The following is a 26,248-nucleotide window of genomic DNA, read 5'->3' on the forward strand; positions in this document are numbered from 1 at the left end:
TGCCTTCTCTCAACACAAGCAGCCACTGGGCTCTCCCAGTAACTTGTGTTGCACTTCTTTCTGGCTAGAAACAAGCAAACAATGAAACAACCTACCCCCTCTCTCTTTTTTTTTAAAGCTAGGTCCAACAGCGCTCTTTAGCCATCTCCTTTTCCCCATTCCACTCCACAAAAAGCAAGAAATCAAATAATGTAGCTGACTGTTTGGAAATGAATCAAAGCAGACAAGCAGCAGGAGGAGCAAAGACCAAGACAGGCATACAGATTTTGTTTTAAGCCCTGCATTTGCATGCTCTGTAATACCAATGTTATAATACTCATAATGGCTTACAGGTAGGTAAGTACAGCAATACATCACACAGTAACACACTGTTGGGTTTGTGTGTGTGGTGGGGTGTTTTGATAGTGGGGAAAGGGGCTACAGTGGTGGCCACTGTGAGAAGTTTCTTGAAGCTCGCCTGGCTCCAAGTCAGACCTGCCTCTGGCCAAGGCCGAGCCAATTAGTGATGGTGGCTGTGCCTCTGCAATAACGTATTTAGGAAGGGGAATCTGGGAGGAGAAGTTGTGAGGAAGACACCTATGCAAACACTGAGGTCAGTGGAAGAAAGGAGGAGGAGGTGGAGAGGCACGCCAGAGCACAGACTCCCCCGCAGCCCGTGGGGAGGGAGCAGGCTGTCCCCCTGCAGCCCATGGGGGTCCACGGTGGAGCAGATGCCGACCTGCGGCCCGTGGAGGACCCCACACCTGAGCAGGTGGCTGCGCCCAAAGAAGGCTGGGACTCTGAGGGAAGCCTGTGCTGGAGCAGTCCGTTGCTGGGAGGACTGTGACACATGGAAGGGACCCATGCTGGAGCAGTTCATGAAGAGCTGCAGCCCATGGGAAGGACCCATGTCAGAGAAAGTTTGTGGAGGACTGTCTCCGATGAGAGGGACCCCACGCTAGAGCAGGGGAAGAGTGTGAGGAGTCCTCCCCCTGAGGAGGAAGGAACAGCAGAAGCAACGGGTGATGAACTGACCACAATGCCCATTCCCCATCCCCCTGCACTGCTCAGAGGGAGGAGGTAGAGAAATCGGGAGCAAAGCTGAGCCTTGGAAGGAGGGAGGGGTAGGGGGAAAGTGTTTCTAAGATGTGGTTGTACTTCTCACTGTCCTACTCTGTTTGTTAAGTGGTGGTGGTGTTTTAATTAAACTGATGGTTTTTTAAATTCTCCTAATGAGTCTGTCTTTTGCCTGTGACCATAATGGGTGAATCATCCCTCTCTGTCCTTATCTTGATTCCAGAGCCTCTTGCTTTATTTCTCCTTCCCATTTCTGAGGGTCAAGAAGTGAGCAAGCAGCTGCTGGTGCTCATTTTCCCTCTGGGCTCAGACTATGACACACAACTTCACAGACTCCAAAACTCAATTGAAAGAAACACTATGGAAGCAGACAGACAAGTACAGTTACCTCATTTAAGATTTTCACTACACAAAAAAGTATTAGATGGAATCATACTGCAAAAGGCAAAGGAATAGGATATATTGTTTTATCACTGATTTGGCAGAACACAAGAAATAAGGTTTCTTCCTATGGTGGATGCATAGAGCTGATTAATCCCACAGTTACAGGGAAGCCAGCCCAGAGGAGTCAAAGAAAGCCATGGGGGAAATAAATCGATTGTGAAGAAGTCTGAGAACAGAGCAGGAGCACTTGCATGGGCAGACAACAGAGGCTGCTCCAGGATTTCAGCAAGCAACAAAGCAGAGAGAGATGGGTAAATGCTGGGATTTACTTGTTGTTTTAACTTGAGCAATTGGAGCAATCGGAGGGAGATGACAATTTAAGGCACTGCCCCCTGGACAGCTCTTCTATTTCTCCTGAATCTCCAATTATTATATTTTTCTTTCTCTTCAATACCCTCATTTCCCCTGAGTATGCACTCATCAGCAACTTGCATTCCCCTGAAATCCTCCCACTAGCTATCTGGAAAGACATTCATGCTAGAGGGCATAACACTCTTCTAACATGTAGATGCCTTTAAAACCACAAGTCATCTTCAGAAACCAAATTGCACGGAGGTGCATGAAGAATTCCTCCAAGACCTATTTTGGAGGCAAGTGAATTCAGCCAACTCACAAACATCAGCAGTAACTTCAATCCAGTAAGCGTGTTTGGTATTCTCAAAACCTTCCCCTGAACCACACACCTCTTTGCACGTGCACTTTTTTTAGGAATACTTTCTTCTCGGTCTGTTTTTATGCTCACTTTTTGCCCTCAGCCTGTATGATAAAAATGTTTTTTGGGTGAGCCCTGGAGAACCAAGCAGACCAAACACTAATGCTCATATGGAATTTATTTAGAGGGGGGAAAAATCCCTTAGTTGAGTAGTTATGTTATTTTGAACTGGTTTTATATTTTATGCGTACATAGTGGAGCTGGAATTTCAGGGCTGGCTTTTGTTTGCATTCATCATGAAACATTTGTTATATGAGCTGCTGCTACTGCTACCAAAACAGCTGCTGCTCACTGCTAGAAAACCGGAGACCAACTCAACAGTTTCTTTCTTCCTCACTTAAGTCTAGCTGGCAAATGAGGCCTGGTGTTTCTATAGAAAATTACCTCTGTTTGGCTTCACTGTCATCCTTGTCACCTTTTGACCACCCAGAACATGGACTTGAAAGAGAATGGATAAATCAGAGCAAGAGCAGGTATGTCCTGATGCTCCTGATTCACCTACAATTAAACATAGATCAGAACTCCAGCTGTATGAACTCCCTGCTTTGCAGCCAGGGCAGGACCTTTCCTTCAGCTGCTCTTGAGATTTAGCCAGGATTTAGCCTTTGTCCTGCATCATCATTTTCTGCCATCTGGAAAAACTGAGCCATAGCTTGATCTAGCTTAGCATAAAAATTTCTTCTGTAGGGGACTGCTTCCTTGCACAGAAAAAAATACCCACCCATCCAACAATCTGTGCACTCTTCTACCAACCTGGACACAGACCAGGACCCAGAGCATCAGCAGAATGCAGTCCTGAGTGCAGAGGACAGACCTTCTCATTCAATAAGTTGAATGTTAAGGCGTTGCTTTGTGAGTACTGAAACACTTCAGTGTGGTTCTTGTTGCTTCCTGCCAATTTCATGTTGGCAGTGACCTGTTTCACCTCAGTCTCATCTTTTTAAGAGAACATTTATCCCAGGCTGGAACAGAGTCCCTGCAGGACGCCCCTGCTTGTTTAAAGTAAGGGGAGACTACTGAACAATTAATACCTACCTCTTCAACCAATTTTATCCTGCAGGAAAACACCCTCTCTCATATCCTGACAACTTAAGAGGTCCTGCTGAAAATCACACCTGTACCATCTCATATCTCTGTGCTTGCTGGGTTCTTCAAGGAACTAGTTGATTTGTGAGGCTCTGCAAACACCATACTGACTCTTCCTAACTGTCTATTAATCCTATTCTTTACTATAGTTCCTACCAGTATATAAATTGGATTCTTTCACCTGTTGCTGTCCAGGCAACCATTGCAGCCCTTTAAAAGCTTGGAGTCATGTTACCTACCTTCTATTCTTTCAAAATAGCTGCTGATTGAATGACAGGACACACCACAGAGTTGGCAGTTTCAAAGGGTGAACACTAGCTGACGGCAGCACTCCTGACACTGCCAAGGAGTAAAGATTGCTCAGGAGAAAAAAATGCCACACCCTAACACCAAATCTGTTATCTGTATTATAGATGGCATCTGCAAGTAACCGAAAAGTTATTTGAATTGAGTCAGTACAATTCAAAAGATGAGATATATAAAGTGCAGTAACAATTGTGCAAAGGTTGGAGATAGAAAAGACACCCCAACTGGAAAGAAGATACTAATTAAAAAACACAATGGGAATACAATTTGGAAGAAAGGGAAAAGACAGGGAAGACAAACCTAGAGAGTTGCTCTAGAAAAGAGGAATCTTCCTAGCCATATTTAGTAAAACCCTCTTCTCTTGCCATTCTTGAAAGGCAATTGTTCAAGAGAGACAGATCAAAAAGGCTGGGAAATTCCAACTGGGAAAGGAAATAGGGAGCATAATCTCCAAGAAAGACTGGGAAGAGGAAGGGGTCAGCTATCCAGCACCACAAGCTGCCTCCAGGGCAGGTAAAGCAAAGGGCCTGGGAGGAAGGAGCACAGGCATGGTGTGAAGCTATGCTCAAGGGAGCAGATTATCTCCTCAGGCTGGGAGACATACCAAAAGGACTTCTGTGCAGCAGCTGAGAGCTACACAGTTAATAATTTTCTTCATTTTAATTCCTGTAACTTTGTAATCAAGGACCAACCCTTGCACTTTGCTGAAATTTATTCTACTAATTTTTTCCTTTCTTTTCTAATAGTAAGAACAGTGGTCTTAAGATGACTTAGAGCACAATACACTGTGTCCTCTGGGAGTAACTGGTCTATTTACAAATGTTCTCTGGGGATGTCTATTCCCTGAGAGTGTCTCCCTGTCACCTCTCCCAGCTACCCACTGTCTCCCTTTAGCTTTAATGCCTTTAGCAAGCTGCAAGCTAGAAAGTGGTTTGCTATAATTTCACATCTAACTTGTCAGAATTGATAGTCTTTCATGTTTTCCTCATTTTAATAATTAGGCTATTTTAATTATTATAGCAGCTCATTTGTATCACTGTAGAAACTTGTTTTTAAATTACAGTGTTTATGTGAAAACCAAAGTAATTCCTTAGGAATGGCTGCTCATCTCTACTGTATAAAAATTACAGGTAAAAGCATTTTTATAATTAATTTTATTTTCTGTAGTTACTTTACCTTTAGTATTTTTCAAAACATTTCTGAGCCATCGAAGATACTGTCTCACAGTACTCGCATTGCTCTTGCAATATGCCTCAGGGATAAGAATAATCAGTTTAACCTGTAGCCTATTCTATCATTGATACAATAGGCAAGATTTAGGATCAGTCTGAGGGAAAAATACAATAGACTTCTTTGAAAACTGAAGTGATTATGCTCCTAAAATTAAACTGAATAGTCAGGTCTGTGATCTGCTCCATACTGTTCCTGTGTCTTCCATGCCAAATATGCTGTTTTCAGTTAAAAGATGTTTCTCCCCATACACTGACCCCAAAACCATACTGTGGGACACAATGAAAATCGAGCTAAATTCTCACTTGTTTTGGTCCTATTATTAACAAAAGTTTTTCAGATTCCAACCTCAGCCACCTTGTGCAACTCGCTTGTTTCCATGTAGGTGAAATGAAGACCTGTGCAAATGTACTGGAGCTGCAGCTGGCAACAGAAGTAGCCTTATTAATGGGGATTTAATAACCATCTGCATCCTCTGCTATGCCTTCTGTTGCCTGAATAGAGGTCAAAGTTGTTAAAGAAGCAATTTGCATGTTCTGGTACTGCTATAATTTTTATTCAAATGCTATTTTTAAGCAGAAGCAGTAACAGAAGTTTAGCTGGAATGTTACTGATTAAAATTAATAAAATGATTTTATTTAGTAAGTTAGTCAAGAAGCAATGAACTGTTGTTGCAAGCTTTAATTTATCATTAAAATATTTGTGGTGTTTTGTCATCAGTGACCCCAGATTATTTATGAGATATAGCTAGTGCTGTATCCGAATGGAGCTTTCCTCCTGTGCCTGAGATTTAACAAAGCTGCTTGTCCATGGTTTTTTCATTTTGCCACAGTAGGAACAGGAAACATACAAAAGATGCATCAGGGAACCAACCTCAGATGAATAGCAGGAGCACTGTTATAAACCATAACATCTTTAGTGACTGATATGCTCACTAGATAAACATGACAGTTGCTTGAAAGATACCAGCACCAACCCTTCAAAATGATCTCCTGACACAAAAAAAATACAAATGAATTCTTGATACGTGGGATGTAAGCGTTTGGCAGACGGGCCCCTTGGGATTTACACCACAAATAAGTTTTGTTCTTACTTCAACAAAGTATGAAATTACATCTGTGTAGGTTTAGTTTAAAACCAGACAGCCCAATAGATCTGATGAAAGGAAATGGAAACAATGCAAGGATCATGAAGATATGGGATGAAATGCAAAATCTGAAAGTTGAAGTTTTTTGGAATTGCACTAAAAGATGAAGGTGATGCCATAGGTGGTCTCAGCCTTCATATCCTACAGGTATAAATGCATTACACAGAAAGTTTAGAGAGGGGAAACTCTGCTCATGACAGAGAGGCTCAGACAAAGGCATGCAAACAAGTGAAGCATGTTTGACTTCAGGTAAAGTCCCTGCCAGTTGATGGAAAAGAGCAATATGAAAAAGGTGGTGGAGATGAATAGGAAAAAGGTAGCAGACTGCAGAGTACAAGCTCTGCATATACAACGTGTATTACAGCACAAAGAAAGGAAAGATTTCTATGAAAAAATACTTAGTCTATCTCTACAGTACCTTGTAGGTTGTCAGAGCCGGTCTATGAGCTCATGTGTCTAGAAACTTTAGTATAAGACAAACATTTGATCTAGGTTTTTCAAAGGATGATTTAAGGGAACATGGACTTCACCTTCCACTACAATTCATTCTGAGCAGAGCCTTTACAAGTTCAACTCCCATGAAAATACAAGTCTAAAATAAGGATTAAAAAAATCTGCATTGTAACTGGCAAGCAGAGAAACCACATCCTTCTTTGCCATATTCAGTGGTGAGACCTGGAAGGCGGCCAACCTCCTCAAATTCCAGAGCCACTGGGCAGGGGCACTGTGGGTCAACACTGGCGCTCCTCATTCCTCCAGTTCATGAACCATGCTCACCATCCCAACTTGCCAAGATGAAATTTCTCACCTGATCTAAGTGATTATTGCTGGTGCTGCTGTACTTAAAGTCAAACACTCATCTTGACTCTAGGAGAAAGCAGAACCATAGCAATATGTTTGGCAGTTGGACCTATAAATCGCACTTCCCTGCACCATAAGCTCAGGGAGCAGATTTACCAAGAGTGATGTCACTGTCATATCAGGCTGACAGATACCTCACTTTTTGTCTAAAAATGTACCATTCACATTGTTCCACAAGATGTATTCATAGGCAAATACTCCGCTGGGTAACCATGCACATATGAGCTAACTCCAGTCTAACAAGTACATGCTAGCAAGGAATGGTAAATACAGTGGTCTTGAGTCTGGACTTGAGTCTTGGAAAGCCACACCAAACTCTCTTGCCACGTCTTTACTGCTGCTCATGTTTAGCAATGAGGCATCCTGGATAAATCTTTGGGTGCCACAGTTATCTCTCTCATGCAACACACACATAATCTGGAGTGGCTTCACCTTCCCCAGCAGAACAAGACCACAGCTGGTATGAGCTGCCAATCTTTGCTGCAGAACTTGCCACAGAGAAGTTTAGCTTCTGAGACAAATCTTCCAATGACCTAGTGGATCTTCTGAAAAACACAGTCATGAGAAAGCCCACAAGTGCTCAAATCCTTCCAAGAGGTCCTATTCTGAAAACTCCTTACTTTATTCACAATGTGATTTGAAACCTCTGAAAGACAAGAACCAACATGTTTTCCTTTTATGGAATGGCAAAAAGAAAGGATATTTCCAGTGATTGTGCTTATCACTGATTGGTGCACCCACTAACTTCAAGGCATCCCAGATCAGGCAGTCCCGTTTTGCCTCTGCTCTCCAAACCTTGTATTTTCATGGCTGAAGAACTAAATAATGTATCTACAGCTTTTGATACTTCCTTCCACTTTATAAAACAAACCAAGGAGCAGATTAGTTGTGTGGAATATTCTAGATGCTATCAATCTAATTGGGAACAAATGTCCTCGGGGATATGCACTGTCACTCTTCCTCTTCCCCTGCCTTTCTTGCACACAAAGAACTGGGAATTTGTTTTACAAGAAACAAAAATACAATTAAACACTCTTCCTAGAGCTTAAACTGCCTGTTTTAGCATACACATTGTTTTAGAGTGTTCTTCTATGTAATGTTTAAAGTTCAGACTTCAGAGTGAAAAGAAAGGAACGTTTTGTTCACATTTCCTATTTTTATTTTCTATTTTCAGAACAGGATGGAAGAAAACGCCACCCAGGCAGAATGTAAATTCACATGTGCTATTACCACTGGCATGATGTTCAAGTCCTCTGAACATCCTGAACAAGCAGGGAGATTACACCACCTTCTGGACAAAATTTTTTAAGTCGCACATACAGTTTGCTTCACGTAAGAGATGGGAACGTGCCATGGAAGTGTTACTCAGATAGTTGCTTCCCAAGTCCAACCTCACCTTTTACCTCCACATGAAATTTGGAGTTTTCCTCTTCTATAGAAAACTTTTATAGACAGTGATTCCTCTGGAGAGTGTATTTAGGGAAAGCACAACTCTGGTTTAGAGTATGAAGTAAAAGAAAACACAGTATGTCTGAAGTCTCTCTTTTGAACATCTGAATGTGTTCAAAGTTTTTCCAAATTCTGTTTTAAAAAAGTAGCAGATGCAAAGTAGTGATGCAAAAAAATCTCAGCATTTAAATTGAATCTAATCCAAGTGGCTTTTATTCTCACATCAAGAGTGCAGATGCTTGTAGGAGAGAGAAGGGTTGTACATTTGTGCACAAGAGATGAGCCAATATACTCCCTTTCCACATACCAGTCACAGACTTCTCCAGAAAGTACCGTTCAAGAGAAGTAGGCAGACTATTAGAAGCTTCAGACCATGTATCCTAATTTTGTTCAGCACAAAATGAAGGGAAAGAAAAAGGCAGAATATAAAATGATCAGGACTGTGCACAAAAAGTATTGCCTCATTCCATCAGGCTTCTTTCAACATTTCTTACCCAGAGTTCCTGCTCTTGGAGGTTGTGCCTGTAAAGACATCCATTCCAGTTTATCAGAGGGAAAAAAGAACAGTGGGATCTTCCTGCCCTCCCCTTTGCTTTCTTCATATCACAGCAACTTTTCCAGCAATGACCCTCAGCTTCTGAACATTTCCAAATGAATAGCATCCACATCTTGCCACAGCAGCCCAAGAACAGGGTGGGAGAAAGGCTGCGACAAGAATTTAGTACTAAAGGTATCAGTCAGACTATGGGGAGCACTAACAAAGTGATGACCTGAAGGGGGGATAAGGAAAGAAAAAAAAGCCTCTCTCAGCCTTCTCGACTTGCAAAGAGTTTTATTTTGACAAGGAGTGGGAAAATCTTTTCCACTTCCAGCACAGGAACCATCTGAAGGAATGCCCCACCTTCAGTGCTGCCTTGGCACAGAAGTAGTCTTCAACACGGTGCAAAGACTTTTGGGGTTGATCCCACCCTTTTCCTAACTCCATCAAAAAAGGCTTCATCATCTGCCTCACGGGACCTCAGCCTTGCCATAAAGGCAAATGCTAGCATCTCCCTCCTTACTGGGTTTAAAGAGTAGGGGAAGCTTATAAATAGAAAACGTCAAGAGTGTGTCACTAGCATTCATGAACAGAATGGACTTAAAAAAATCATCAGGTTTCTATTACCTGTGATAATATTACTGCTACAGTTTAAAACATTCCCTGTAAATGTGATTCTTAAGGAGAATCACATTTTTGTTGCATTTTCAAAACAAGCACGTTTTACAGTTTACCTGAACAATGTGTTTTCTTCCAGCTGACAGCATGAGTAATTTCATTGCACTCAATAAAATTCATTGTTTGAAAAGCTTAAGCCAGTCTGCTTGTTTTAGAGTAAGATCTACACATTCTCCATGCAAAATATAACTTTCAGGAAACAAAGATTTTTTTTTTTTTTATGGTATTGGGAAGAAGTGTTTTTATAGGGCTTCTGGTGCCAAAGAAAATTTATGAACTCCTGCAGAAAGGTGAGAGGATATGGGCTATTTCTGAGGTGATAAAAACACATTTTATAGCCTATTCTTATATATTAGATGCTGTTAACTTTTACACCACGCCACAGAAGCTGACAAGGCAGAAGACAATTCTATGTTTTGCTGTGTATAGTGTGTATTTTCTGCCTCTTAAAACCACCAAAAATAAGAAACCCACATGTGCCCATTTCAAAAGAAACTGTGTTAGTATTCTCTGCATTCTGGCTACCAGCCAGGCTACGGAAGTGAGCTATAGCCAGCAAAAATGAACAGGACTGACCAATTATTTTTCCTTCAGTTGTGCTCCTGAGAATGAGGAGAAATTTTACATGTCAAGTTATGCTATCACTATTTCAGGCCTTTCAAAGAGTTAAGAAGTACTTCCACAATTTGAAGTAAATATAATCCAAGGCTCTGCAATTGGACCCTATCTGCTCCAATGTTGGGGAAAAATGAAAGACAAAATTTTGAGCAAATTTTACTATGTTAGCAAAGAAATCTAGTAAACAAGGTAGTTTATTTTTTAAAATTTATTTCTTCTACCCATCTACAGATACTTCTATCTATTCCACAATACGTCCACTGCTTCCTACCCTTCCTTTCTGATCTCTTGTCAAAGGCAGTTCTGGTTGTCAAGGCAGAAAGAGTTTGTCACTTTGGACAAGACAGGCATCAAAAAAGAGTCCTTTTGCAATTCTTGACTTGGTATCAACATTAACAAAATACTTAATTTCAAGGAGAGAGTGGAAAAGGAGGAAAACAGGAAGACTGTAGCTCTAAAGTATTCTACAGAATAAGATCAGATTGGTTCCAATAAAAACTTTATCACAACAAAGAGCCTTCACATTTTGTTGCATATTGTTATAAAACATACAAGTAAAAATATTTGGCATATGGATTAGCTGAAGGCAACATTCTTATTAATGCAATGAAGAAAATGATCCTACTAGTGTCCTCTGATGCTAAAATTTCCTCTCATGCAGAACTGCCAAATTTTCTGAACTCACAAAATTAGAGAAAAATTAGTGTGCATTTCAAAATGTGACACCATTAAAAGGAAAAGAAATAGCCAGCACAGAACAAATACACAGCAGCTGGCAAGAAGAAGATATTAAAAAGCTCAATAACCAACTGCTAGTAATAATGTCTGAACAAGTCAACTGCATTTCACTCTTTTAATTTTGTTGTATTTTACCTTTCCTCACAGTTTCCTTCTGCCATCTTATATAAAAGAAATCATTAGCATCAACAACAAAAGGACACAAGTCATACTGCATTAAACAAGAACTTTGCTTGGATGGGAGCTGTGTGGCTCCCCAAGTCCCCAAAGTGGCAAAGCACCTGTAATGAGAAAGGAGGGTCCCAACTTCGGGAAGAAGAAGGGGTTTAACCCAGAACCCTGCAGACATCTTAAATGCACATGTGATTTTATGGGTTTGGTAATATCCAGCCATTTGTTTCCTACAGCAAGAGGTAGATGCTTTTAATTTGGTTTAGTTTATAATGTTGGTGGGACAGTAATCACCAGTTTCCTACTCTGCTATTTAATCTATGTAATCTGCTAAAGCAACACTGGATGGAAATTGCCTTCCTTCAGTTACTTTCTGCTTCAAAGCAGCTCTACAAATCCTGTTTTTGAATTGTGTCTAATCCAGAACCACTGACTGCAGTGGACTCTGGTGCAGAGATTCACTGACGTGGATGTGAAACACCTTTCTGTACATGGTCCTTTGCTGTGTTCTCCTCGTCTCAATATATTCCACTGACAAAAGTTCTGGAAAAGCTTTACTTTATACGAAAAGACTGCCACAAGAGTATCTCAGATGGAGCAACAGGTCAGCAGACAAAACTGTACATTGTATAGATTTAATCTGCAAGTGTTAGTTGCAACAAAAAGTCAGTTTTGGCCCAAAGTATCTGCTGCTTTGTGGAATCACCACACAGCTGGGCAGAATGATATCTCTTCTTCCCAGCACTTCATGATGCAACAGCAGAGGGTGTTGCAGATCAGGTCTACCGTGCCCCGAGGAGAACAATGTAGGATTTTTTACACAGCACTTGGTTTTGTGTACTTTTTTTTCCTCTTTCTGCCTGATTCTGTTAAGTTTTCTCTAAGCATTAGCACCAACTCAGAAATAACCTGAAAATAATTAAGATTGGAAAAAACCCCAAACATATCCATGTATGAAAAGAGGAGGAGACTTAACACAAGGAAACTGTTTCCTTTTTATTCTTCCTTGTTAGTAAGTGAATAGGAAAAATAAAACAAAAGTTTAATCCACATGGAAAATACTGAAGGAAAGAGGTGAATCTTCAGACATGACACAAGACCAGCCTTCACATGAAATCCCAGAGGAAATCACTGTCCTGAAATAGGGGTTCAAATCTCCTCCAGATACTGGAATATACACAGAGAAGAGAAATATTATCCAGCACTTAAAGATTCTGGGAGATTTCTTATTTCACACCTGACGATTTCTAGGACACCCTGATGAAAATTGAGACCTTGTGTGCTGTTTGTTAGCTTCCCCCATTGTAAGAGAAGTGAAGATCTATAGCTCACAGAACAGCTGAGGAAGTCCTACAGATTCCTGAAGAAAAGTTTGGTCGTTGCAAAGAGAGCATTCTTCGATTGATCCTGCATCTCCTTGTCGTCTAACAACCCCATGGGAAAAACTTGGAGATTGAATTGTGCAAACTTTTAGGAAGACTTCCACATATTACAAACATAGGTATCTTTTATTTTTGAGTTTACAAAGAAAAGGGAAATAACTGATCCCAAACTGGGGACTACTCTCATGTCTGTACCATACCATGCTCTCCTTATGTCTATTATTGAGCAAAATAGCTCTATGGCTAGATGTAGCACCACCACAAAGTAACAGTCACACCTTATAGCTGCCTTAAATGCCTTATTGCAAGCAGGTAATAATCCACTGAAATCATGCTCAGTGGAGGAATGCCACACTTCCCCTGTAATATCTGTATCATTGCTAAATACGAAGTTTTCAAAGATGCATCCTGGAAGTAGGGATTGGTGGACAGTCACCCATAATTCTTGGTTATGGACAGAAACAACATAATTTATCTCAAGTGACTGATTACTGTGATAGCTGCTCTCAGTCAAAAGCCAGCCATCAGCTGCATGCACAAAATTCAATCTTTGATCCACCTGTTTTTAATATACAACTTAGTACAAAAGACACATTTCAGTGGTTGTTGGCATTTCACACTGACATTAATGTAACCAAGTGACCAAGCAAGAAGGGAAGTTTTACTTGTCCTTGGTTCATACGATGTTGATGGCCCAGCCAAATGTAAGCAGGAAATCAGTTTGGCCAGAATGACATGCACAGCCCCACAGAAGGATCATATTTCTTGGTTTAGGCATAAGACACAAGACTGTCTTCTAAAGAAGTTAGCAGCAAGTAAGCATTGGGAGGGATGGACTGATGCAGGGAAGAGAGAACCCTTTCAGACTGACCGTGGGGTGCAAATTAAGGAGTAGATTAAGTGCTCCCTGTTTTCATTTCTCTACTCAAGTCTTCTAAGTCTTTTTCCTCGGCATGCTTTGTACTTAGACTGCTGTAAATATGTGGTCTTATTTGTACTTTACCTAAACTCAGTTTAGCTGAATGTTCATTTAATTTCAACTCTTAGTCAAGGTTGAGGGAAAATAAATACCCCGGTACTGGAGAATCTCCAAAGCGTTCAGCTCCCCAAACCATTTCTTGAAGGTTTACTTAAGTAGATACTGCTGACACTTTTGAGAATATTTTGACAGTATTATTTGAGAGCCGAGTATGACAGAATTAAAAGAAGAAGCCACTCCAGTGATAAATGGGAAGCTTTGTGGCATGTGGCAAGATCACTGGAGCAACAAGTGCTTGCCCAGGAATGAAAACCACACAGTAACATTAAGAATAAAGGCATAATATGTATCTTTCCCATCAATCAAATCTGCTCCCTGAAAGGGAGATAAATCTCCTCATTGACTAAAAAAAGGCACAAACATACCTTTCAGCAGCCATGAAGATTTTGCATGTCAAAGTTTCTGTAAGAATAGCTTTTTAATGGAAAAAGTTACCTGGGTTTTTGTAGATGCTAAGCACATCCTTGAAATAATGAGGTAAGAATCTTTCTAATAAAAGCAGCACATCCTCCAACTCCTCCAGAATGCCCACAAGCAGAAAATTTTCATTAACGTTCAGCTTTGCTCTTTCAAGAGCCCATTCACCAGGTTCCCTGTATGAAATTAATGGAAGGAGAGAGAAGGAGCAGAGGGGGAAAAAAAAAAAAGTTTAAATATGCATTTACTTCAGAAGTTCAAGCCAAGAACACAACTGAATCAAAAAATATTCAGTGCTGTACTTCTAACAGAACATATCCACCCCACCCCTCACCCCCCAACCTGAGTGGCTTATTGAGCTTTTCTGCACAATGTATAGAATTGGTTTGACATGCAAAAACATGATCACATTAAAAGGAGGTTAATCACTGTGTGGAAGTACTCTGTTCTGAAGACACCTTTCTCCAAGTCGTTTATAAGCTCAAACTTGTGAACTCCTGTATTTCGACTCAGAAGCACGATCCATCTCATGGGTGGAACGACTGCCCTGGGGGATGAAAGGTGCTAACGGGTGGTTGTGTCCCTGAACCACATCAGGAGAACTTCTCCGAGCAACCACTGCCTGCTGTTACCCAGTGAATACCACACAGAGGCTGATGGCCTGTTTACCACCTTGACCTTCAGTTGAACTTCTGCCAAAGTCTCCACGAGTTTCCCTCTCCCTGCCATTATCCCTGACTGCCCTGCAGCTCTGCTACAGGACTCACATTCATTTGCTCTGTCTGATACTGGTTTTGAAGATCAGTTTAGGGTTATTCCATCTTTTCCCCCAGTGGGAGAGGCTGGCAGGACACCAGTACATCTCTATGCTTCTCTCATAGTTTCCTGGAAAAACCATTTGGTTAGACAAGCATATAAATCCTAAATCCCTTGGACTAATTCATACTAAATATGTCCTGGGAGCAGCAGTCATCATTCATACTGATAGGGGTATAATGCCACTGTCCCACATTAAAGGAAATCAGCCTTTTCACAGGGTCCAGCTGGTATGATTAACACCTGAGCCACATATGCTACCTGAGAGTGGCTGGAGATCACACCTCTTCCCTGACTCCATTAGGCTACTGCAAACTCTATGCAATAGTGAATTTAACAACATTTGTCAGAAGCTCTTTTGATGACATGTGGAAAAGCTTATTGCTTTATGCTCCTACTGGAGTAGACGTGGAGCGGGTTTTTCATTCCCTACCACTTTCTGTGCACTGATCCATCTTTTGGAAGAGCAGAGTGTCCTAACAAATACTACAAGCCTCTTTCTTGTACCTTCTTGTGAGACTAAGAAGTAGCTGAAGGAAGCGCAAGGGCATGATAGGAGACAGATCTATAACAAGCTACAAAACAGTACTTCGAACCTCATAGAGATATGCTGTGAAAGTATTCAGGTATGTGACTTGTTAATGGGATTACTCATGTGCGCAAGTTAAATGTGCAATTGTAAGCATTTATAAATGGGGCCAAAATACATTAAGAAAAAAAAAATTGTAATGAAAATGAAGTAATGAATCTGTTTTGTTTCTTAATCATAACTTCACATATGCCAAAAAACTAAAGCAGGATTTTATAGCAAAGATACTTAGAAACTGAGACATAAGAAGGAAAACATTTTCACTTGTTACTACTGCTACAAAAAAGTATGGCTTTTGAAAACATGTGCAGTTGTTCCACTAGGGAGAAGTGGTAACAATAAACAGAATACCTTGAAGTTGAACAAACCTCATAAAGAATATGCTGTGACCAACAATATAAAAGTATTTGAAAACAGGAAGGTATTTAAAATTATTCATGTAGTATTGCATGAAAGTTTCCTATGCAGTATCACTAGTACTGCAATATGAGAAAGGCATAAACAGACACAATAGAAGTCAGTTAGCTCAATTACAGCAGTAGAAGGCTGCACTTTACATAGTTTAGCATGATTACTATTTCTTACACAGACATTTCTTACACATTCCAAACCTGGAATTCCTCATATATAGACCTGATAAGAGCACCCGAGCAGAGCTAAAATATGTATTACAAAATTATAGCACAGCTAAAATGAGTAACAAGCACATACAGTCACTGCGATTATCACCCTGCCAACCCAGAAAAAAAAATTCCTCATAAATACATCCAGATTTGATGAATTATTCAAGTATTAAATCAAGACAAAAGAATAGTACTACATTTGCATTACCTTCCTTACTCCAAAATATATACATGCAGTTACCACATAAAGCATTTCATTGTACTTACACTTTTCTTTGAATAACTGATGCCTCTTTATTATCAGTTTCTGACAAAATGTTGGCAATAGCTATTGCTGAACAGATTGGGATACTACTTTGTATGTATTTACCTGCACCTTGGATGCTGTCCACAGAAATATGGTATGATGTAAAATAACCTGGGATTGGAACATTCAGGGTAGTTTTCAAGGATACATACATTAATGTCCTGTGGCGGAGAAAAAAAAAAAAAAAGAAAGGGAGGTTGAATACTGCATTTTCCTTTCTCTATTAATATCTCATACTTCACACAGTCATCTCAGAGTCAAAGAACTGTACTGAGGCTATATCAAATACCATAAAGTCATCTACCAGTCAATTTATCTACTTCTAAAAATCATTAGAAAGTTTAATGTGGAACAAAAAACAAAAAGTGATTTTGTCCTAGAATGCAAAAAAGCAACATTTTCTTTTTCTTGTGGCAAATAACACAGTTATTATATTGAGATTACTGCATGATTCAAAGAGGGACACATGGATCAATGTTCATATTGAGTTACATTTAAAATATTCCGGGGATTATTTTCAGAGTCTTTCTTCTAAAGACATCCTGGGAGAAAACAGAAGTAGCCAGAATAAATCAAATTGAGACAATGATTATTTTCTTTCTTTTTTTTTTTTTTTTTTAATTCTGCTTCATTTAATGACTGAATGCATAATTCACAGCTCTTACTCTTGATATAAAAACATACATCACTTCTGTTTACAATTCTGTATGTTCCTCAGATGTTCAGAATTGAGCCTATTGTGTAAACCCCCACTGAGAAAAGGGCTTATTAGAAAACATATATTATTTTCCTGATTTATTGGTCATCTAATTAAGAGCTATTTATCATTTTTCAAAGACTAGGCATAGCTACTGAACCCTGAGGAACTGTATTCCATATCTAGCTTTACTCTAGCTCAATAATAAATCCACCTGCAAGTGGGATTGAATTCCACTAGCCTTACCTAGTCTAATAGACCCTTACTCTGCAAGCAGACCAACTGACTCCAGAGACATACAGGGAAAAAAAACCCCGTGCAAGACAACATAAGCAATGATGAAAGGATCTCATCTTTGCAAAACCAGTCTTCATTCTTATTTAAAGATGTGTACTTTTATAATGCAATAGGTTTGATACACATCAATATCAAACCAATGACTAATCAAACCTATTTCATCAAGTAAATAAAACATGATAGAGAACACTTCAGTGGGCAACGTGCCCTCTGCAAAACAGAAGTGATCAGCAGCATGGGGCACAGGCTCTCCTGAGGTACCATGCTCTCCCAGGGCAGTGCAGGGTACAGGCCTCCAGCTGCAACATCTGATTCTGAGTCCTCGGCGCAGAAAAGCTCTTACCACAACTTCAACCCTCATGCCTAATTTCATTAGTGTCACATGTGGGTCCGTAAGCTGTTTAGAGTACATTCGTGTTTCCTCCTCTGTCTTACACTTATGTAAATCAGATTTTACAAGCACATCAGAAGGTCCTGGGCTGGGAAGTAAATCACATGGTGAGGAACCATCAAAGAAAACAACATAAAAATTGCCAATTGAAATACAAACAACGCATCTCTCCTGCTTCCCTCAGGGTACTCAAGCATACTGAGAAGGGCTTGCCTTAAATTCATACCAGAAGATTTACCATCAAGACCTGAATTTTGATATTCAAGTCTCTGAGCTGAAGCTAACCAGCTCCCCATTCTCAATGGTATGAATATTACTAAGAAAACTACTGGTAGCACAGTAAGGTGGCACAGATAATGTTTCCCTTCTCGGTGGCACAGATAATGTTTCCCTTCTATCATTCCAATAAGGTTTTTTAAACGTGAATTAAAAATTGCAGTTCTTTAAAGGTTCATTGTGCTTTTACTATAGACACCAGCAGAGATGTTTTCAGGCATAGATATTTTCAGTTTCCGTAAGAACATGCAGAGACCTGCACTGAATTAATAAATTGCTTGGATTTAAAAAAATCTGAAATATTGTCCTGACAATACTTTAAATTATGGCCAAGTCAGCTTGCACTTAATTGATGGATTAACTGAAAGGCAGAAACACCTCCATAAGATTTAAAAATCATTAGTAACACCCAATCACGAACCATTCCTCTTTTTTACTACCGTACAAAGGTGGACATTAACTTACAACAAAGAAACATTGGTTCTTGGCAAGAATAATGAATACAGCGAGTCAGAAAATATTCCCTGAGATAAATAAGTATCAATACCAAACACAAAAGTGTAATAGGGACCTTCTTGTCATTCTGAAAACATTATGATAAATATGGCTGGAGAAACATCCATACAATAAAAGCAACGTAAATTCACATGGAAAATCATGCAGCTTTAACAAGTGAACAGCTTATATTTAGTCAAAAAGTATTCCTTCTTAGGTTAAACTGCTGTAGGATCACTGAAATAACCAGGACAGCACAAATCTAACCTACTGAGTAGCAATTCCCTTCAAATTTGATTTGTGGAAGGAATGCAAAAGGATGAGAGAGAAAAATCTTCCCCACTCCTCCTTGATGCACTCAAGGTTTAAGATCACCAGGTCTTCTCAGTGGTAAAAGCACTGCCCCTTTCCAGTCTCCATTTACCACCACGGCTGTATTACAGTTGCTGAAGGGTCCTCATGATTTTCAGCGCCTCATTGCCTTTCCTGTTTCTCTGTACTCATAATCTGTGAAATAAATCAGCAGCCACCATCCACCCCCTCAGAGGAGATTTTATTTGATGATAATTATGTAGCTCCATGAAGAGCTACACCAAGAGGTGGGGTGAAAGAAAGGTTGGCCTGAGGTGTGCTAGTCACTACAAAACTTAAACACACCTACAGGAAGCTGCTCTTCAATTGCTAGCAGGACTTGCAGGAATTTCTGTTTTTTTTTTTTCTGGGCATGGAAAGCTAAGATGAAACAACATTATTCTAGGCAGTGTTATTCTGTTATCCTAAGCAACATTAATGCCACGTGTCCCAGTAAGAGCATGTTTTCCCAGCAGGACACACATCTTTCAGGGTGGAAAGGTTTTTATATGAAACGAAAAATTGCCAGGTGACAGATGACAGGGAAAAAATTACTCTAACACAGCCAGGAAAGATACAAAAACACACACAGCTACTTTGATCATACCCTTCCACAATAAAGAAAGAAGAATTTTATTTTATTCCTCAGCTCCTGGCTACAATCCACACTGTTTATGTCTCTCTGGGCTTCTGTCTCCAGTAGGGCAGAGTGATGCCCAGGAAGCAGCCCTGGGGCTGCAAGTAACAACAGAAACCATGCTTTTTCTTAATAGTACTATGTTTGTTGATACAATTTTGGCTGAAATGGTAAATTGATAATGTCTACTTACTTCTTCTGTAAAACTTTTTCATACAAAAATCACAATGGGCCCTAATCTATTAAACTGTCAACAAGCTGGACTACTGATCTCTCAGAAATATATCAAAGGCGTGTTAATACATTTTTTTTAAGTTAACAACAAACTGTTTTATTTGCCATAGTGAGTTCATACATGTCATAAGAGGAAATTAGCACATGATTATAATGTGGATATTCATGGATTTGAAATTTCTTTGGGAATTCTAATGCTATCACAAAAAGAGAGCAAACTTTAAAGTATTTCTTGCGGAACAATAAACAATTTACTTAAGTTAATGTTTTTAACTCATGGCAAATACTATACCGTATACAAAAAGATGTGACCTTAGATTTGAGAGTTTCATTTCTGTTTTCCTCCTAATATAAAATCCCAAGAGGGAAATCATAACTTCTTTTTTTTTTGTCCAGTAGAAGGGACACCTAAGTTTTTTTTAAAAAGAAATAGTGCTTGGTCTTCAAAGCATCCTCTATTTCTTGATCTTCAGTGTCTCAACCAAAAATTACAGAAACACCAGATTCTGCTATAGATGTACGGCAATTATTAGCATCCCTAACAATTTATTATGAGAAATCATAAATCCATACATGCCTTGCAAATATTTTTCCATTAATAACCCATTAATCTATGGGAAGCCATAAAAACAGCCTTTCTCTCACAATCAAAATGGAAAACACAACATGGCGTCTTTCCATGCCCTGCCCTTGTGGGATACCACAACTTCTGTGAAACCAGGAGACCCTGCTTATAGCCCAGCCACTGTGCATGCTCCTCACTTAAGTCTGATGGCTGCAGATGTGAAGCTGAGTGTGTCATGAAGGCTCCAGAGGAAGCAGCAACCTAAATAAATACCTTTCCAGTTTCCATAAAAGGAAATGAAATAAAATGGTGTGGAAAACCAGTGAGTGAGCCCAGTCTATGGTGATCTCTCCTGCTTACAAGGCTGTTCTTCATCTGCCATTACAGTCAGTGGTGCAGTCTAGCCCTCACCATCGTCAGCCAAGGAAAATTCTTCTGCTCTGCTGAGAGCCCCCAAGAATCCTCTCGTGGCTTGTAAAATGTTTTCTCACATACTTGCTTGGTGTTTGAGAAGAGGTCAAACTGACCGTTACATCCTGAGGACAATGTTGCATCATATGAACTAAATACAATCAAAATGAAAATAAAAAAATCCGTTGCTTTCTTTGACCTCATCTAGGGAGCTCTGGGTGGCGGCAGAGTGATGGGGAAGAAAACGTAAACATGGTGGCTCAGAAAAGGGCTTGCAAATGTAAATATGAAATTAAAGAAGGAAAAGCACAACTTCCTACTTCATAAGGCTGCAGAAAGTGAAAAATCAAGGTATAGTTAGCATGAAGGTTTTTAAATATGAATGTAACATGACTTACTATATCTTATTTAGGAACACAAATTATTCACATATTTTTATGGAAAATTACATTTTTAACTCTAATTAGAGAGGGTTTTACTTCATCAGGTAATATTTAATGTTTCTATTCAATCTCAATCAAGTATTTGCATAACTAGAGCCACAGAGCAGCAAGATAACCTGTAACTTTCAAATTCTGAAGGTATTTGGTACTTGTTCATGCATCTATGCTAAGGGCACATGCAGCAAATTGCTGTGGGGTGGGCAGGTGCTGGGCATCATTTCCCAAACCAGCACTGCCAACACAGCCAAAGCCAAGCGTTTCCCAGCCTGTGCTACTGTGGTACTTAGCCCCTTCAAGGAGGGCTGCCAGGCAGGATGGACTGTGCCAAACTGTGTGGGATTATGGTCCCCTGGAGATGACAGCAAGCTGGACAAGTCTATTGGGACACCAGTGGCAGGTTGCAGAGCGAGCAGTGGGCACTTTGGGAAGAAGCTCCAAGAGATAGCAGAGCTGATCTAGTTAACTGAAACGTGAGTTTCTGTCCCCAAACATTCCCCTGCACCAGTTGTGATTGCCCCTTCACTCGTGTGCAGGCTCCACCAGCTCAAAAAGCAATAGAAACCCTTTTCTTTGCCTCCGTTAGCTTCTATTCTTCTACCAAAGAGTGAAAAATGCAGGGCTTGTTCATAGAAATGATGCGATGGCACTGCGGCACTCCAGCTGCACAGGGCACGTCTGCCTCAGAGCGATGCAGGCCACGTTTAATGACTTCAGTTGTTACGTTCATTTATTTTAGTCATTTTGCCAACACAGTCATTGCAACGACTGGGAAACAGTCACCAGAGCGTGTGGCCATTTCATCTTGGCACTGACTGTCCCCCCATCTCCAAATACTGCCATCACCTCAGGAGCCATCCATGCTCCCAGCATCTTCTTCTGTGGCACCAGGAAATCCATGGATGTCACGGACTTCTGTCTTTTCAGCTACCTGGCAGATCTTGCATAGTTATTGACAAGACAGCAGAAGTGGGCCTCATGTTTCACCCTGAAGGGGATCTCAACTGCTGCGAAGGAGAAGACTATAGCTATGAGAGACAACCGGTACGGCTAAGCCTCTGGTGGTTCCATGAAATAGTATGCCCTGAAGCCACAGCAGATGGAGGCCAGTGACAAGACTTCAGAGACTGGAGCACAAAACAGGGAAGGGTTTGGGGCACCAAACAGCTTGCTGCTGTGCTCCCCAAAGACAACCTCTTCTAGCTGGCTTTAACCATCACTTTCCTGCTTAAAGGTCAAGAGGTATGTCACTTTATCTTCAACAAACAGTACATCCGAAAGCTGAGCTAAGGTTTGCATTTTAAAACTAGTTTTCAGTCACAGATAATATTCTTTTCAACTCTTTCTCACTTGGCGCATCTGTTTTTGAAGAGATACACTTCTGAACACTTTTTCACAGCTGTTGAAAGGCTGCACAGATATTTCACACCTTTGCAGGTATCCACGTTCCTTTCCTCTACATACTTGTCAGGAGTTGAAATATGCTTTTTTTTTTTAAAAAAAAAAATCCTTAATCTCTTTAATTCCCCAAAACCCCTCATAATTATTTCTTCAACAAACAGCTCTTTACCTTCAGCTAAATCATGTATTTGATAAAAAGCAGTAGCAAAAGCAATAGGAGGATGAAGAGAAGGGCCCTCTCATCACCCATACTGTAAGGCCCAAAGCACTGCTAGAGAAGGAGACAGTGTAACAGCCTATGCAGGAGATCAGAAGAATATCCTTAACAAAGTTTCAGGGACTTAGCAGCAGTGCCTTGGACAAGCAAAAGCACCCTGTAGAGCCAGCTCATTTGATTCAAGCTGCTGTCCTCTGGCCATCTTTATTTAAAGGTTAGTCCAAAACAGAAGCCATCCTGTAAAACAAAGCAATGTGCTCTTATGAACGTCTTGGGTTTCCCCCCACTCCAGATAATTTTTCACTTATCTGGAAACTCTTTTCCCTTCTCCTCTTTTATAATTCTTCAGATGCTTCCTACAATCAACACTTCTGTCAGCAAATCATTAGTCAACCACTTGCTTTGACACGTGGGGGTGTTTACCTATGAGCTGCAATAAAGTCTCTCTCTTGCAGATGACTGGCTTTCCCACAGGCAAACAGAAGTCCTGAGGATCAAGGGGTGGTGGCAGCACGCTGTCAGTAGCCAGGGGCTACAAAGCCCAGCCCTGTGTCTTGTAGAAAGCCCCCAGGGAGTCCCTGGGAAACAATGAGGACAACTGGGAGGATTGGACCCTCCTATGTTTTCCTGATTATTCCCTAGGCTGTTTTTGAAAGGACTCTTATGAAAAGTTACAACATAGAGAGTTATTCTGGGGAAACAACAGCCAGCTACGGATGGAGGCAATGTTCATTGCCCATACTTCAGGTCTTCTCCGTATCAGCTGTCCAGACAGGCTACTGCAAGCTAAAAGGCTCCAAAGACATTTTGTTCCCTCTCTGAGAGCGAGCCTCTGCTCTGGCATTACTGGTCTGGGTAGCAAGTCACACCAGTATGTTGCCTTGAAGCTAGTCAACCATGTATACAAGAAAAAAACCCACCATTAAAAAAGTGGGGAACATAGTGGTCTCTACTTTGACAAATCTTTCTTTAATGAAAAATGTACTTTAGAAACTTGAAAAAAACTTTAGTCCTCCAATGTTTAATCTAAATAAAATTAAAGGAGAGTGAGCAGTTTTGTTCATTGTCTAGCATGGCACTTTCTCTCATAGCAGGACAGCTACACTTTCCTCTTTGAAGAGTCTTCAGCTTAGCGACCTGATGGATGGACAAGATGGGCTTGGACAGCTCTCCTTCCCTCCAGGCAGGGGGAATTCTGCCAGCCATGTTGAAAAAGGGGGAAGGGAGCTGCCTGCAAGTGCTTAGTTGACTTGAGTAAATAAAATATAGAAGTATTTCTGGTACTTTTGATAAAAACTTGGAAAGATCGGAAATAGCGTTGTGGGTTTTGGGGATTTTTTTCTTTTTTTCCCCCAATTTCATCTCCAGGAAATGAGTTTTCATGTTAGATCAAACACGTTTAATACTCTTAGATCAAAACTGAACTTACGTCTGCACTCAAAACAGCATCCAAACTTAAAGGTTTGAGTAGATATGTCTGCTGTTTGCTATATGTAGTATGACTGCTCTTCTCAGACAAAAATAGCTTTAGTCTAGACAACACAAACGGTCACCTCCTCGCTGCTCTGTTTCTTTGGGGTGTGCAAAGCGTACCACCACACTGCCCCACTGAGCAGCAGCAATGCCATGACTCCCCACAGCATTCTGCTAAGCCTTCTTCACCTATGGTTAAAAGGACAGATTACAGACCTACACTAAATATTTCTATTTCACATGCTCCATTAATGCTGCCTTTGAGAGAGGGGATGGGAAGTTTACAGAACTCTTGGCAACTACTGATGACTTGAGACCAACCCTAAATATCCGCAGAGATAGTATAATAAGGAATATATACGTCTTCTATTCCCTTCCTCAAAGCTTGATACCTCCCTTGAGTAACTGCACTGGTAGGCTAGACCTTTATACTTGCAAGTTAATGAAATTTCATTTTGTTTCATAGTATGAGATATTTTTTCTTTAATTAAAAAAGCCTGTAGAATACAATTATTCAAGAAAAAATTCAATTATGAAAATCTGGGAAAAAAGATAAAAGTATTTTCAAATGTTAGGATATGAAGACTGGTTGAGACTTTTAAAAATTGTACTATAATAAGAAAACTTGACTTTTTAAAGCTAGCATAGGGTAGCCTATGGCTTGTTTAGATTCAATTTATGCTGTTTTTACATTAGCATAGATTTCCTTCTTTTTTTTTCTTTTTTTTTTTTTTTTTTGGTAGAGGATAATTCTGAGTTTTCTTTGAATTGACCTTCTACTTTTTTTCTGGCAAAATGCATGTTTTTCATTTTTTCCCCAGACCACATAAGAAAACAGGCTGCCAAGTTTAATTCCTACTTTTTTCTTTTTGATGGACTCTTTTGGCTGGGCTAATTTGCCTGGCTTTTCTGCCAACAATGTATCCAGCTCTTCTTTTCTGTCATCTTAGCAAGTGAAGCAGCAGCTAACAAAACAGCATCTTCTGCTAACCATCTGCATTTTAATTTAGTGCAGGTATAAATTATTCACTCATATACAAATGTTTGCTGGCATTAACATAGCAAAGGTGATGAACTATGCCCACAATGCTAGTATTTAGACAATCATTAAACATATTTACAGATCCCAATTTTCTAACTTATAATGATGTACAACACTGAGAAAATATGTAGGTGGATATATTTCTCTCTTCTCTATTATCAGAAATCATATCAGTATTTGTCAAAGACTGGTTTTATCAATTAGAATGGAATCACTTCATAGTTGTAAGTAGGCACCTTCCAATATCTTTCTTTTCCACTGCTTTTGTATTTTTCATCTCGAACCATCTTAGTACAGGAATTATATTAAAAAAATAGAAAAAAGTTATGCCAAAAAAAGGGACAGTGCCTGCCAGCTGGAAGAACTGTGTAAGCATTAAATAACCATTCTGTTACAGAGGGCACAGATCCAGGGAAGACCAAAAATACAAACCATTATAGTGCAATCAAGACTGAATCCCAGCAGCAACTAACAGCAGGGAGACAGTACATCTGCTAATTCTGTTTACTAACACCTCTTCATAAAGAAACCTGGAAAATTAGTTTGCTTGGATGATGACCCTTAATAAAGTCAATTAGGGATGGCATGTATTCAATTCTGCAAGTGCTGAGTGGGAAATACCCCCCACCTGAAGGATTTCTCAGCCCTCCCTAATGCAGCACTGCTGGACCCTAGCCAACAGAAGCCTATGAGAAAAGCAGCAACTCAACAGATACCTCCATCAATCTACACTCACAAAAGGTACTTCTAGAGCACAGATAAACTTATTCTCTGACAGATGACAGCCTCAGCCTGGAGCTGACTACGAGGCTGAAGTCTGGGGGCTGGAAGTGAACAGAGATGGAGCTGGTGGGTGAGGGTCCTCCTGGCAGGGTGGTCTCACCATTCCTGGCAATGCAGTGCAGCCCTGGCTGCTGCCCGTCCTGGCAAGGAAGGCTGCTACAGAAGACCCAGGGTGTGGTGAAGCATTTTAGTCCATCCTTTACTACGGGAGAACCAAGTTTATCTAAGCTAGGATTGCCATTTGTCCAACCTGTTCACAAAAATGTTCATATCTGCTCTAATTCATATCGCTGCTTTATTGCTCCTAGTGTCAGAAAACCTACTAGTATCT

The 26,248-nt window shown here is 40.3% G+C and overlaps 1 protein-coding gene across 2 annotated transcripts in view; it reads right to left on the reverse strand.

Moving 5' to 3' along the window:
* The window catches only part of UST (uronyl 2-sulfotransferase), a 175,237-nt gene that overhangs the window by 20,236 nt on the left and 128,753 nt on the right, over window positions 1-26,248 (reverse strand). For both annotated transcript variants that reach the window (XM_074896585.1, XM_074896586.1), the window contains exons 6-7: window positions 16,271-16,368; window positions 13,891-14,048 (exon numbers count right to left, since the gene is read on the reverse strand). In XM_074896585.1, the coding sequence (XP_074752686.1) occupies window positions 13,891-14,048; window positions 16,271-16,368 (256 nt within the window). The remainder of the gene's footprint in view (window positions 1-13,890; window positions 14,049-16,270; window positions 16,369-26,248) is intronic.

This window comes from Athene noctua, chromosome 1, assembly GCF_965140245.1.
Source record: "Athene noctua chromosome 1, bAthNoc1.hap1.1, whole genome shotgun sequence".
Taxonomy (NCBI): domain Eukaryota; kingdom Metazoa; phylum Chordata; class Aves; order Strigiformes; family Strigidae; genus Athene; species Athene noctua.